Here is a 16285-nt window from a genome sequence, read left to right as displayed (position 1 = left end):
CAGGATGTACTATAGTTAATATACAGTTATCATTTACTGCTGCATCTTTTCCTTTACATTTGTCTCAAGTGCAAATGGTGTCATGTATGGTCTGCTTGTGTAAGTTTTGATAGATTTTAACTTTGTATAATAGATTTGTGTATATTTTACGGTAGTGATAAAAGAGACTATTTTCTACATGTATTTTGTGCATGCGTGATATACTTTGCTTAACTTTTCAATATTTCTAGCCTACATGGTTCATCTGTGAGTTTTTCAAATTGTCAAAAATCTTCAAAACATTTTCCGATATATTTATTGAAAACAAAAACGTGTGTAAGTGGACCTGCACAGTTCAAAACTGTGTTCCTCAAGGATCAACCGTATATATTTGATATATATTGGCAGAAATCTGTAAACTAAACCAGATAATAGCATTTACAACATCAAAACATTAAATACATAGGACTAAATAAAAATGTTCAAAATTTCTACATTGAAAAAATACAAAAATTGCTGATTAAAAGATGTATATAAATGAAAATGTGTAGCATGCCCATAGACTGGATGTCTCAATATTGTTAAAGTGTCCATTCTTCCAAAATTATATATTTGATGTAATGCCCATTAAAATCTCAACTTTTTGGTGTGAAACAATTGAAAAAACATCATTCAAAGATGTATATGAAAATGCCAAGGACCTAGAATTGCAGTGACAATTTTGAAAAAGAACAAAATTAGAAGACATATACCACCAGATGTCAAGAGTTACTCTAAATCTGTTTACCCTAAGAACATTGGGTGTTCAATGGAGTAACAGAATAGATAATTTAGACACAGACCCCCATATATGATTATCTGATTTATCATAAGAATACCACTACAACACAAGGGGGAGGGGAGAAGGTGGTCTTTTCAATTAAATGATGTTGAATAAATTGTATATTCATATGGAAAATATTAATTTGACCTCTACCTCACACCACACATAAAAATTAATTTCAGATGGATTGCAGACCTAAAAGTGAAAAGTAAAACAGTGGACATGCAGAAGAGAATGTAGGAAAATATCTTTATGACTTTGGATTAGGAAAACATTTCTTAAACTGGGCACAAAAAACACAAATCATAAAAGATTGATTAGCTGTTCATTAAAATTAAAGGCTTCTATTCATCAGAGGACATCAAGGCAAGCTGGAGATGGAGAGTTGATGTTTGTAACACAAGTATCTAAAAAGTACCTTGCACCCAGAATACAGAAAGAATCCTACAAATGAACAAAGAGTTCCCAATTAAAACACATGGGCAAAAGTCTCGAAAAGGCACTTCTCAAAAGAGGATATTAAAAAAGCCAATGAGCACCTGAAAGGAGATTCCATAACATTAGCCACAAAGGAAATACAAATTAAACCTATAATGAGACGCTGCCACACGCTAGAACCAGGCTTTGCCGCCTTTCCTCGCCATTGACATTGCTCTAGGAAAGGTGGCCGGTGTCATCGCCATCCCCTAACCCTGTGGACACTCTTCACTTATGTCATTTGAGCCTGCTGACCATGCTCTTCTTAAAGGCTTGGCTCTAAGGCAGGGAAGAGGGTTTCATGTGTGGTGAGGGTTAGGAGGTAGAAAGGAGCAGCTAACAGGTAGACATCAAGTAGTGTCCACTCTTTAACAGCAGGGTCTTTTAAGGGTAGTATTTCGGGATTTAACTCTCAAATTTTCCAATCAGAAACTGGTATATTACATCCAAAGGAGGTGTGTCTCTTGGTAACAGGTCTTAAGTTCCACTAGTAAAATTCAACCAGAAATGGCCATTTTAAACGGTGTCAAATTATTCACTTGTAATGGGAGGGAGCTCATATCATTTGTCCAATATCCCCTTTCCAATATTAAATAGATACATATTCTAACATAATAGCTCCTGTCTTGTCCTTTTTGGGTATCAGGTCCATGGTCTGTTAGGGTCTTCTGGTATGAGGGCTGCAGCCTCAGTTCTCATTTTTGTTCCAGGACTCTTAGAATCGCCAGAACTTCCAAGACTTCATTTATGGACTTAGGTATCTTTGGCTCTTTCCCCTCTCTATAAGTCATCACGCAATGTTCTGTGAGGTTGTACATGGAACTTTTCACCATTGTGACCTTTTCTTCAGTGCCATGTTGAAGACAGAACTTCTCTTGAGGCTTGCAGACTTCTGGTCTATAGCTGGACACAAGTTCCGGATACTCTTGGGTATGTTTTTTGTCTCAAATTACTACCTCCTCCAAATGAAACCAAGAGAATACGGGGAATGAGGTGCTGGGTAACTTCTTTGGAATCTAGGCTGCATCAGAACCAATTAGATCCATGACTGCCTCTACCCTCCATGACTACCCTTACCCAAGGGTAATTCTTGGTACATAACAGATGTCCAGTAAATTACCTCCACAAATAAAATAGGTTTTTCCTGTTTATGTAAATATTACATGCTCACTGGAAAGAAAAACTTATGAAATACAGAAAAGTGCAGAAGTCAGACAAAAAATACCGGATACTCCACCAACTCTAAAACAATCATCAACTTTTTGGAGTCCATCCTTTCATTCATGGTTCTCAGAAGTTCACACAAATAGTTTTACATTGAGTTTTATACCATGCATGCTGCGCTTACATAAAAAAAAAAAGAATTCCAGTCCTCTCCCCCACTTATCTCCCTATTTCTCTTCTCCCTCTCTTCAAGGGAACCAATAACAACAGCCTGGTATATATTCTTCTGGTATACATACTTGTTTCCATGCTCATCATATACACACATATATACATAAATGGGTGTGATCATTAACAAATGAAATCCTGTACACATAAAGCTCTGTTGTAAAGCAATTAGTTATTAAAAATTGTGGAAATACCTTGAGATCAACTAGTGTAGATACAACTAATTTTAAAAAATCACTCTCATGCTGTTCCATAGAATGGCTATATCACAATTTATTCAACCGTTCTCCCATTAATGGGCAGTCACTTTGTCTCCACGTGGTTTTCTACTTTGCCTCTACAAACAACGCTTCAACAAAACTCTTTATATTTTTATGCATTGATGATGTTATTTCTGTGGGGGCAGATTCCCCAAGTGAGACTGCTGGGTCAAAGTATTTTTATTTTAAAATTTTATTTAAAAACATTTAAATATATATTGCTGAACTGCTGGTGGAAATATAAGTTGATATAACCTTTTTGTAAAAGCAGATGGTTTCCCAAAACCTGCTAGCAAAAGATCTCTTAATTTTTGCCAACGCCACAAAGTGGAAGTGACATCTCATCGGTTGTTTTAATTTGCATTTCCCTGAGTACTTCTTAGGTTCCTAACACTTTCAGAGATTAATGGCCATTTACTCTCTATGACTAGCCATCTAGTCCAGACGGATTAAAGACTTTAATGTAAAAAATAATCAAAATCTTAAAAACAAATTTAGGAAACCATTGTATAAACCTAGGGATTAAGGAGACCCTTTTAACTAAGGGAGTAAATTAACAGTCCAAAAAGGAAAATATATAAATATCTTACTATGAAAAATTAAAACGTTAACTTCTTTTACTATAGAAAAAAGCATAAAGACAATCACCAGATAAAAAAATTTGCAACACACATGAAAAACGATTAATATTTTAAATATATAAAGAGCACCTCCAGATTTATAAGAAAGACAAACCAATAGAAAAATAGGCAAAAATATATATAGGCAATTCATTGAAGATGATTTGTTAAGCAAATAAAGTATGAAATCTGGATGAATACTTTCATTTGTCCATCATTTTTCGCTATTGTGAATTTTCTTAGAACTTCTAAGATTTAATGTGACGTATGCTTTACTACATTCTCATGTTTCTAAAGTATCTCTCTGTTTTTAAAAAGATTTTATTTATTTGAAAGAGAGCATGAGAAAGCACGAGCAGGGGGAGGGGCAGAGGGAGAATCGGGCTCCCTGCTCACCCGATGTGGGGCTCAATCCCAGGACCCTGGAATTATGACCTGAGCTGAAGGCAGATGCTTAACCAACTGAGCCACCCAGGCTCCCCCTCTAAAGTATCAATACAAAATAAAGTGTGTATTTTCTGGCGAATTGCTCCTGGAAGTTTTCTCACATTCATAAAAGACACAGTTTATGATTCTTTTGTGGAGTTGGCATCTGGATGAATGATTTATTAATCTTTATATTAGCTGAGTTTCTCTTTGATGTATTCTTTGATGTACAGTAAGGCTTGAGCTACTCCTAAAGGCTTTTCCACATTCATTACATTTATAGGGTTTTTCCCCAGTATGCATCCTCAGATGTACAGTAAAGTCTGAGTTGGTTCTGAAGGCTTTTCCACATTCTTCACATTTATAGGGCCTTTCCCCAGTATGAATTCTCTGATGGAGAGTCAGCTGCGATAGAGTAATACAACCTTTCCCACATTCCTTACATGTATAGGGTTTTTCTCCAGTATGTGTTCTCCAATGCACTGTAAGGTATGAACCCCTCCTGAAGGCTTTTCCGCAGACATCGCATTTATAGGGTTTCTCTCCACTGTGGATTTTCTGATGTTCTGTGACATGTACCATCTGGCTAAATGCTTTCCCACAGTCATTACACTTGAATGGTTTCTCTCCAGTATGTGTTCTCTGATGGGTATTAAAGCCTGAGTTACTTGTGAAAACCTTCCCACACTCATTACATTTATAGGGTTTTTCTCCAGTATGCCTTCTCTGATGTACAGTAAGTTGTGATGTATTAGTGAAAGCTTTCTCACATTCATTACACTTATAGGGTTTTTCTCCAGTATGTGTCCTTTGATGTACAATAAGGTATGACTTAGTCCTGAAAGATTTTTCACAATCATAGCATTTATAAGGTTTCACTCCAGTATGAATTTTCTGATGCTCTTTGAGATTTACCATTTTAGTAAATGCCCTCTCACAGTCAGTACATTTATATGGTTTCTCTCCGGTATGAATTCTCTGATGTACAGTTAAGTGTGATTTTATTCTGAAAGACTCTCCACATTCATTACAGAGATAAGGTTTCTCTTCAGTATGAATTCGCTGATGTATAATTAGGGAAGAAGAACGCATGAAGGCCTTTCCACATTCATTACATTTATAAGGTTTCTCTCCTGTATGCATTCTGTGGTGTACAGTAAGGCATGAATAATTAATGAATGCTTTTCCACATTCATTACATTTATAGGGTTTTTCTCCTGTGTGAATTCTTTGATGTTCTGTGAAATTTGCTATACGATTGAATGCTTTCCCACATTCATTACATTCATAGGGTTTCTCCCCAGTATGAGTTCTTATATGTACAATAAGGCTTGACTTGCTTCTGTAGGCTTTCCCACATTCATTACATCTAAAGGGTTTCTCTCCAGTATGAATTCTCTGATGGACATTAAAAATTGTGGTATTCTTGAAAGATTTCCCACACTCATTGCATTTGTATGGTTTCTCTTCAGTGTGGGTCTTCTGATGTACACTAAGATATGACTTGTTCCTAAAGGCTTTCCCACAGTCATTACATTTGTAGGGTTTCTCTCCATTGTGAGTTTCCTGATGTCTTGCAAGTTTTGATTTATCACTGAAAGCTTTCCCACATTCACTACATTTATAGGGTTTCTCTCCGCTTTGAATTCTCTGGTGTTGATTGAGGCGAGCACACTGGCTAAAAGATTTTCCACAGACATTGCACTGATAAGGTTTCTCCTTAGTATGAATTCTCTGATGTACCATAAGTGATGAAGAGGCGATGAAGGCCTTTCCACATTCATTACATTTATAGGGTTTTTCTCCAGTGTGAATTTTTTTATGTTGACTGAGATATGAAGGCTGGCTGAACATTTTCCCACATTCATTACATTCATAAGGTTTTTCTTTAGTGTGAGTTCTCTGATGTTGAATGAGTAGTGACCTATAACGAAAGGACTTTTCACATGTACTACATTTATAGGGTTTTTCTTTATTATTGTATTTTTTCCCTACNGTAAGTTCTGAAGTAGGCCTTATGGCTTTGCTGCCTTCTGTATCCTTGCAAGTTTTCTTCCCCAGATGGATATCTGTAATCAAATCTAAATTCTCAGCGAAATTTTCATGTGTTTGGCATTTGCTGTGGTGTTCTTCTGTGATAACTCCTGCTTCAGGAAAAAGAATAGATCCAAATCTAAAGCTTCTTTGACAAGAGGGAATTTTCTTGTGAGTAACTATTTTTTGATTCAAATGATTTTCCTGACTATTTTGCAATCTCAATATCCTTTCATTCCATTTCCATAATCCTCCCATTTTGGAGTTCCACAGGCCATTCTCTGTGAGTTTATCTATTATGGTCTCTTGTGATACATCTTCAGAAATACCCTCTGTTGATACAGCATTCTTGGTTGCAGGTTTGGTCTCCAACTCTGGGGGAAAAAAAGATAGAATCAAATCAAATGACTCCTATTTCCTAAGTTAGGAGGATCTCAGTAAACAGGATAATAAAAGGGAAACTTCAGCTGATAATGAATATAAAGATTTAACTGCTTGCAAATTGGCCTTGTTTTCTAAGAAGAAAGAGATAGGTTTGAGGGAGGCAGGTTGAGCCAAGAACCAAAGTAGTAAATTCATTTTTCCCCTACTAAAAAAATTCATTCATGGTAACCCTCCTAGAATCTAAATATCTCGAACACTTCTTTTCTCATTTCCTTTACAGTCAATTTTTTTTCAGACCATTCTTCCTAAGTTGTGACTACTTTCTTGCTTCCCATTTACTCTACAAACCAGGCATTTGTTCCCAACCATATCTTCTCTTTGTTCTCATTCTTTGTTTGCTAGCTTTTTGAATGAGGGCGTTCTCAAATTTCCCTGTCAGAGTAGCTTATTCAAGTCTTTTTATGTACTTTCTAATCAAACGTTAATGGAAAAAAAACTTTGATTTTTCAGAAAGTAGACTGAACAGCAAATTAATCAAAATTAATATTTTTACTTATTAATATTTCAAATAGTGATAACAATTATCAAGGGTAGTTTTGCAACTTTTTATGTCTTAAAAACACCCTAAAAGTCTGCCCCCAAAAATTGGATCAAAACTTACACCTTGAATTTTAAAGTCATGAAACATTCCACTATCCACAAAAAGTTTTGCTCCAATTTGTTTTTAAACATTTAGAAATAACTGCCTGATGGGGCACCTGGGTGGCTCAGTCATTAAGCATCTGCCTTCGGCTCAGGGCGTGATCCCAGAGTCCTGGGATTGAGCCCTACATTGGGCTCCCTGCTCTGCTGGGAGCCTGTTTCTTCCTCTCCCACTCCCCCTGCTTGTGTTCCCTCTCTCGCTCTTTCTCTCTCTGTCAAATAAATAAATAAAATCTTAAAAAAAAAAAAGAGAGAAAGAACTGTCTGAAAATTAATTAGAAATTTAAAACAAGTATAAAAGTGCAGAGCACCTGAGTGGCTCAGTCAGTTGAGCATCTGACTCTTGATCTCAGCTTGTGTTTTGATCTCAGGGTTGTGAGTTCAAACCCCACGTCGGGCTCCACGAGGAGCCTACTTAAAAAAAAAAAAAAAGTATAAAAGTGTTTAAGGGGCGCCTGGGTGGCTCAGCCGTTAAGTGTCTGCCTTCAGCTCAGGTCATGATCCCAAGGTTCTGGGATCGAGCATTGGGCTCCCTGCTCGGCGGGAAGCCTGCTTCTCCCTCTCACACTCCTCTTGCTTGTGTTCCCTCTCTCACTCTCTCTTTCAAATAAATAAAATCTTTAAAAAAAAGTGTTTTAAAAAGTAAAATATTGGGGTGCCTGGGTGGCAGAGTTTTAAGTGTCCAGCTCTTAGTTTCAGCTTAGGTCATGATCTCAGAGTTGTGAGATTGAGCCCTTAGTCAGTCTCTGTGCTGTGTGGAGTTTGCTTGAGAGTCTCTCTCCCTCTCCCACTTCCACTCATGTTCGCTCTCAAATAAATAAATAAATAAATAATTTTTAAAAAAGTAAAATATTGAGGGGCGCCTGGGTGGCGCAGTCGTTAAGCGTCTGCCTTCGGCTCAGGGCGTGATCCCGGTGTTCCGGGATCAAGTCCCACATCGGGCTCCTCCGCTGGGAGCCTGCTTCTTCCTCTCCCACTCCCCTGCTGTGTTCCCTCTCTCGCTGGCTGTCTCTCTGTCACATAAATAAATAAAATCTTTAAAAAAAAAAAAAAAGTAAAATATTGGGGCACCTGGGTGGCTCAGGTGGTGAGTGTCCGACTCTTGCTTTCGGCTCAGGTCATGATCTCATGGGTAGTGAGATCGAGCTGTGCATTGGGCTCTACACTCAGCGGACGGTCTGCTTGAGGATTCTCTCCCTCTGTCCCTCCCCCCAACCTGTGCATGCATGCTCACTCTCTCTCTAATAAATATATCTTTTTAAAAAGAGTAAAATATTAAATTGTATTTAAAGCAAGTTTTAAGACCACCACCCCACAGTGTAATCTTTTTTAAAAAGATCAAGATCTGAGGGGCGCCTGGCTGGCTCAGATGGTAAGCCATGCAACTCTTGATCTCAGGGTTGTAAGTTCAAGCCCCATGTTGGGTGTAGAGATTACTTAAAAATAAAACGTTAAAAAAAAAAAAAAAAGGACAAAGATTTGAATTCAGGGACACCAAAGAGGACAACCCTAGAACCCAGTTCACTTAAATGTCTAACTGAATTAAGGTAACTGGGGACGGTTACAGCCTTTATCCTAGCAGTCCACCAAAGCAATTAATTCTCTATGAAAAAGATTACACAATCCAGAACCTCAAATTATTTTTACAGGTTCTCATATCGATGCTTGACAATGAAAAATAACAGGCATACAAGAAGACAAGTCTCATTAGAAAAAAGTCAAGAGAGGGGCACCTGGGTGGTGCAGTTGGTGAATGTCTGATTCTTGGTTTCAGCTTGGGTCATGATCTCAGGGTTGTGAGACTGAGTCCTGTGTTGGGCTCCACACTGAGCCCAGAGTCTGCTTAAGTTTCTCTTTCCCTCCCTCAACCCTCCCCTGCTCTCTTTCTCTCTCAAATAGATAAATCTTAAAAAAGAGAGAGAGAGAGAAAAGAAAAAAAGAAAAAAAAGTCAAGAGAAAAAACAGATAATAGAAACAGATTTAAAAGGTATCCAGACAGTTAAGGTCTCAGACATAAACTTAAAATAATCCTGATTAGTACATTCAAGAAAATAAGACAAGACCAATAATTTCACTAAATAACTGGAAACTATAAAATAAGAACCAAATGGCAATTCTAGAACTGGAAAATAAGAACTCAAGGACTAACAGCACAGTAGATATGACACATGAGAGTGTTAACAAAATGGAAAATAGGTCAGTAGAAAATATGCATATTGAAATACAGAATGATGAAAAACTTGAAAAAATTATTTTAAAAAAACATCATAGAGACAAACAGGATAGAATGAAAAGGTCTATCACAGATGTAACAGTCCCAGAAGACTAGAAAGAGAAGTGAGACAGAATGAGATGAAATCAAATTCAAAGACATTAACACCAAAGCATTTTCCAAAACAGATAAAAAATATCAAGCCACAGATATTAGAAGCCAAATGAATCCCAAGTAGGAGAAATACAAAGGAAATATAAAAGAAATGGAAAGATTTCCATTAAGGGGCAAAAATCAGATCAAAGGTGCAAACTACAGCCAAATCTGTTCCACTACATGTTTACGTATGGCCAGTGAGACAAGAATATACAGTTTTTAATGGCTGAAAAATATATTAAGAAGATAATATATTGTGACGCATCAAAATTATATGAATTTCAAATTTCAGTGTCCATAAATAAGGTTTTAGTGGAGTATAACCACATTCTTTGGTGAACATTTTGTCTCTGGATGCTTTTTTGCTTACAATTGCTAAATGGAATAGTTGCAATAGAGCTATCATGTTTCCACAATGCCTAAAATATCTACTGTCTTACCTTGTACAGAAAAGGTTTGCGGACTCCTGAATTAAACAGATGGTTGACTTGTCAACAGATTAGATGTAAGACAGAAAACAACGAATGATACCTTCACAATGCTGAAAGAATGCCAACCTAGAAGTCTGAACTTATCAAAAATATTATCCAAAAATGAAGATTAAAAATATTTTTCCATAAAAAGAAAAATGGAGGGAATAGGATATGGGCAGCTATGAATAAAATTAAATATTTAAGAGTATTCTTTAAGCAGAAGAAAAATAATCCTAGGTAGAAGCTTAGAAATGAAGAAAAAAATGAAAAGAAAATATAGGCAAAATTGGAGGTAAGTCTAAATGAATAGTGACTACACAGAACATAGTCTTATAAGATTTGACATATAACTAGGATTAAAATACATAATTTCAACAACATATAAGTTAGGTTAAATAAGTTGTTCCAAGATCTTTGTGTTGTTTGGGAAGAGAGAAAATCTAAGACTGCTGAATCAATGATGCATACTTTAATCTTAAAGTTAATCACTATGCAAATAATTTTAGAAATTTATAATTACCAAGTGATTAGAGGGGGAAATAGAAAAATAAAAGATAATAAATCTAAAGGCATAAATGGGGAAAAAGAGAATATAGAACAGGCAAGACACTTTACAGTTAGATGTAGATAACACTAGATCATAGATAAACATTATGTAATTGTATCATGTAAATATGAATTAAATACTCCAAAAGATACAGACTGTCCCTCAGATTATTTAGAAGTAATTTTGTACCATCTGGGTTACAAACAAAATCTGGTTAAGACAAAAATCTAACAATTGGTTAAAACAAAAATTCAACAATATGCTACTTATAAGAGAAACAGAATACAAGGATATATAAAAGATGACAGTGAACAGAATTAAAATGAGGTACCATATAAACAATAACCAAAAGAAAGATGCTATAGTGATATTTGTACGAGGCAAAATAGACTTCAAGGCAAAAATGATTACGGAGATAAAGAAGACACTTCAGAAGAATAAAAGATCCAATTTAACAGAAAGATATAACAGTTATCGAGCTGTACTACAAAGCTGTGATCACAAAGACAGCATGGTACTGGCACAAAAACAGACACATAGACCAATGGAACAGAATAGAGAGCCCAGAAATGGACCCTCGGCTCTTTGGGCAACTAATATTTGATAAAGCAGGAAAAAACATCCGGTGGGAAAAAGACAGTCTCTTCAATAAATGGTGCTGGGAAAATTGGACAGCTACATGCAAAAGAATGAAACTTGACCACTATCTCACACCATACACAAAAATAAACTCCAAATGGATGAAAGACCTCGATGTGAGACAGGAATCCATCAAAATTCTAGAGGAGAACATAGGCAACAACCTCTACGACATCGGCCAAAGCAACCTTTTTCATGATACATCCCCAAAGGCAAGAGAAACAAAAGATAAAATGAATTTATGGGACTTCATCAAGATTAAAAGTTTCTGCACAGCCAATGAAACAGTCAGAAAAACTAAGAGGCAGCCCACGGAATGGGAGAATATATTTGCAAATGACACTACAGATAAAGGACTGGTATCCAAGATCTACAAAGAACTTCTCAAACTCAATACAAGAGAAACAAATAAACAAATCAAAAAATGGGCAGAAGATATGAACAGACACTTTTCCAATGAAGACATACAAATGGCTAACAGACACATGAAAAAATGTTCAAAATCATTAGCCATCAGGGAAATTCAAATCAAAACCACACTGAGATACCACCTTACGCCAGTTAGAATGGCAAAAATAGACAAGGCAAGAAACAACAATTGTTGGAGAGGATGTGGAGAAAGGGGATCCCTCCTACATTGTTGGTGGGAATGCAAGTTGGTACAGCCACTCTGGAAAACAGTGTGGAGGTCCCTTAAAAAGTTAAAAATTGAGCTACCCTATGATCCAGCCATTGCACTACTGGGTGTTTACCCCAAAGATACAGACGTAGTGAAGAGAAGGGCCATATGCACCCCAATGTTCATAGCAGCAATGTCCACAATAGCTAAATCGTGGAAGGAGCCGAGATGCCCTTCAACAGATGACTGGATTAAGAAGTTGTGGTCCATATATACAATGGAATATTACTCAGCTGTCAGAAAGAACGAGTTCTCAACATTTGCTACAACATGGACGGCACTGGAGGAGATAATGCTAAGTGAAATAAGTCAAGCAGAGAAAGACAACTATCATATGATTTCTCTCATCTATGGAACATAAGAACTAGGATGATCGGTAGGGGAAGAAAGGGATAAAGAAAGGGGGGTAATCAGAAGGGGGAATGAAGCATGAGAGACTATGGACTATGAGAAACAAACTGAGGGCCTCAGAGGGAAGGGGGGTGGGGGAATGGGATAGACCGGTGATGGGTAGTAAGGAGGGAACGTATTGCATGGTGCACTGGGTGTTATACACAACTAATGAATCATCGAGCCTTACATCGGAAACCAGGGATGTACTGTATGGTGACTAACATAATACAATAAAAAATCATTAAAAAAAAGATATAACAGTTATAACTTTGCATTTACCTAATAACTCAGCCTCAAAATACATCAAGAAAATATTAAAGTAACTAAAATAAAAAACAGACAAATATACAGTCTTTGGGAAACATTAAAAAAATCTTTCTCAATAACTGACAGAATAAGCTGACAATCAATAAGTACTTAGATTTTAGCAACACAAAAAACTTGATATATGGGGGCGGCCTGGATGGCCCAGTCAGCTAAGCCTGTGACTCTTGGTTTTGGCTCAGGTCATGATCTCAGGGTTCTGACACTGAGACCCGCATCGGGCTCTGCACTTGACACAGTCTGCTTGAGATTCCACCCCCAACCCGCAACTTCCCTGTTCCCGTGCTCTCTCAAATAAACAAAATCTTAAAACAAAAACTTGATACATCTAACACTGCACTCAATACCTACAGGCTACACATTTTCCAAGTGCACACAAAATGCTTTCAAAATTGTCCATGTGGTGAAGCAAATTTTAAGAAATTTGTAAAGACTGAAATCATACACAGCACCTCTGACCACAGGAAAAATTAAGGTAACAAGATTACTAGAAAATCCCCAGATGGTACAAAATTAAGAAAAATACTTCTAAATAACCTGAGGGACAAAGACATCACAATGGACGTTACCAAATGCTTTGAACTCAATAATTATGAAGTTGCTACATAAAACAAAAGGGTGTGATGTCGGGTATTTTTGTTTGTTTGTTTGCTGTTGTTAAAAATTTTTTGGGTCTTTTATGGGTGTGGTGCAGTCTAGATAGCCTTAAATAAGTTATAAAAAAAGAATGGCTAAAAATCAATGATATAAGTATCCAACTCAGGAAGTTAAAAAAGATCAGCAAATTAAATGCTAAAAAGGTTAAAAACAATAAAATAAAGAGAAGAAAGTAATGACACAGAAATCAAACACACAAAAAAGATTCTTTAAAAGTCAAATAAGATTGATAAACCCTAGGCAAGACTGATTAAGATAAAAGACAGAAGACAAAAAAAAAAAAAAAAATCAATGTCAGGAATGAAAAGGGAGACATCACTTCAGATCCACACAGACATTTAAAAGAGAGGATAGTATGCTAATAAATTTAAATTTTAGATAAAATGGATCAATTGGACCCACTGGATAAACATATCCAATTGGATAAACATAATTTACTAACCTGAAACAAAAGGAAATAAGAAGTATTAATAGTCCTATAACTACAGAAGGAACAGAAGTTATAAAACACCTTCCATAATAAAAGCATCAGGCCAACATGGCTTCCCCAAATGAAATCTATGTATCTTAAACCATGTATCTTTCCCTCTCTCCCAACTCTTTCTTCTCCTCATGGCCTTGCTTCATATTTTACCTTCAATTCAGACGCTGTTATAATAGAATGCCTTGACCATCCCATCACTGGTTGACCTATTACCTGCACCTGCCTTCTCCACCCCTCCTAGTGCTATAGCAGAAGAGGTGGCCTCTCTGCCTATCAATGGTAAATCCCACCTTTTCCTTTCTTGAGTTTATTCCCTTTAACCTTCTCACACACTTTAGTTTTAGTTTTCATTGATCCCATCTTGGTCTTGCAATGTCAATTTCTCCCTCTCCATTATGGCATCATTCTTACCAGCACTCAAATATGCCATAAAAACTCCCATCTCAAATATAAAATAAAAGAGTTTTGTTCTTCATTTAAGACTTTCCTGTAGCTACTGTCCCATTTCTCTTTCCCTCTTCATGGGGGGGGGGGGCGCGCCTTCTCTAAAGAGTCATCTAAAACTCTCTAATATCTACTTTTCATTCACTTTTTAAAAAATACGTAATATTTTCAACATTCAGTGTTAATGAAAAGGACTAAAAATGACACAAACAAATGGAAAGATATTCCATGCTCATGGATTTGAAGAACCAATATTGTTAAAATGTCTATACTACCCAAAGCAATCTATAGATTCAATGTAATTCCTATCAACATACCAATAACATATTTCATAGAATTAGAAAAAATAATTCTAAAATTTATATGGAACCACAGAAGACCCCAAATAGCCAAAGCAGTCTTAAAAAAGAAGAACAGAGGTGCTTGGGTGGCTTAGTTGGTTAAGCTTCTTACTCATGATTTTGGCTCAGGTCATGATCTCTACCCCCTTTCTAAAAAAAAGAGAGAGAGAAGAACAAAGCTGGGAGTTTCACAATCTCAGATTTCATGATATATTACAATTTCATGATATATTACAGTAACCAAAACAATATAGTACTGGCACAAAAAGAGACATAAATCAATGGAACAGAATAGAACAGAGAGTCCAGAAATAAACCCATGCTTATATGGTTAATTAATTTATAACAAAGGAGGCAAGAATATACAATGGGGAAAAGACTGTCTCTTCAAAAACAGTGCTGGGAAAACTGGACAGCTACATGCAAAAGAATAAAACTGGACCACTTTCTTACACCATGCAGAAAAATAAACTCAAAATGGATTAAAAACCTAAATGTGAGAACTGAAACCATAAAATTCCTAGAAGAGAACATAGGCAGTGATTTCTTTGACACTGGGCATAGAAACATTTTTCTAGATATATCTCCTCAGGCAAGCAAATCAAAAGTAAAAGTAAACTACTGGGATCACACCAAACTAAAAAGCTTTCTGCATAGCAAAGGAAATCACCAACAAAACAAAAAGGCAACCTCTGAATGGGAGAAGATAATTGCAAATGTTATATCTGATAAGGGCTTAATATCCAAAATACATAAAGACTTAACACCCAAAAAACAAATAATCCAATTGAAAATGGGCAGAAAACCTGAAAAGACATTTTTCTGAAGACACACAGAACAGCTGACAGAGACATGGTAAGATGGTCATCACTACTCATCAGGAATATGCAAATTAAAACCACAATGAGATATCACCTCCCACCTGTCAGAAAGGCTGAAATAAAAAACACAACAAGTAAAAAATGTTGGTGAGGACGTGAAGAAAAAGGAACCCGCATTCATTGTTGGTGGGAATGTAAATTGGTGCAGCCACTGTAGAAAATAGTATGGAGGGGGCGCCTGGGTGGCACAGCGGTTAAGCGTCTGCCTTTGGCTCAGGGCGTGATCCCGGCATTACGGGATTGAGCCCCACATCAGGCTCCTCCGCTATGAGCCTGCTTCTTCCTCTCCCACTCCCCCTGCTTGTGTTCCCTCTCTCGCTGGCTGTCTCTATCTCTGTCGAATAAATAAATAAAATCTTAAAAAAAAAAAAAAAAAGAAAACAGTATGGAGGTTCCTCAGAAAATTAAAAACAGAATTATCATATGACTCAGTAACTCCACTACTCAGTATTTACCCAAATAAAACAAATCTGAAAAGATGTATATACCCCTATGTTTATTGCAGCATTATTTACAATAGCCAAGATATGGAAGCCACCCGAGTGTCCACTGACACAATGGATAAAGGAGATGTGGTGTGTATATACAATGGAATATTACTTGGCCACAATAAAGAATGAAATCTTGCCATCTGCAACAACATGGATGGACCTAGAGGGTATTATGCAAAGTGAAATAAGTCAGTCAGAGTGTAATATAGGAAACAAAACAAATGAACAAAGAAAAAGAGAGATAAAAAAACAAAAAACAAAAAACAACCCAGACTCTTAAATATAGAGAACAAACTGGTGGTCACCAGAGGGGAAGTGGGTGGGGGATGGGTGAAATAGGTTAAAGGTTAAGAGTACACTTATCTTGATGAGCACTGAGTGATGAATATAATTCTTGAATCATTATATTGTACACCTGACTCACATAAAACTATGTTAATTATACTTGAATAAAAAAACCTATAATA

At 36.5% G+C, this 16285-nt stretch overlaps 1 protein-coding gene across 3 annotated transcripts in view; it reads right to left on the bottom strand.

Annotated features, from left to right (window-relative positions):
- Nucleotides 1-279: 279 nt before the first annotated feature.
- Nucleotides 280-16285, bottom strand: part of ZNF624 (zinc finger protein 624) — a 39240-nt gene continuing 23234 nt past the window's right edge. For all 3 annotated transcript variants that reach the window (XM_040630071.1, XM_040630073.1, XM_040630072.1), the window contains one exon: nucleotides 280-6385. In XM_040630071.1, coding sequence (XP_040486005.1) covers nucleotides 4167-6385 — 2219 coding nt within the window. In that variant the 3' untranslated portion in view covers nucleotides 280-4166. The remainder of the gene's footprint in view (nucleotides 6386-16285) is intronic.

The sequence above is a fragment of the Ursus maritimus genome, unplaced genomic scaffold (assembly GCF_017311325.1).
Source record: "Ursus maritimus isolate PB19 unplaced genomic scaffold, ASM1731132v1 scaffold_14, whole genome shotgun sequence".
NCBI lineage: Eukaryota > Metazoa > Chordata > Mammalia > Carnivora > Ursidae > Ursus > Ursus maritimus.
Note: the sequence above shows the minus strand (reverse complement) of the source record. Positions and strands in the feature narration are given on the sequence as shown.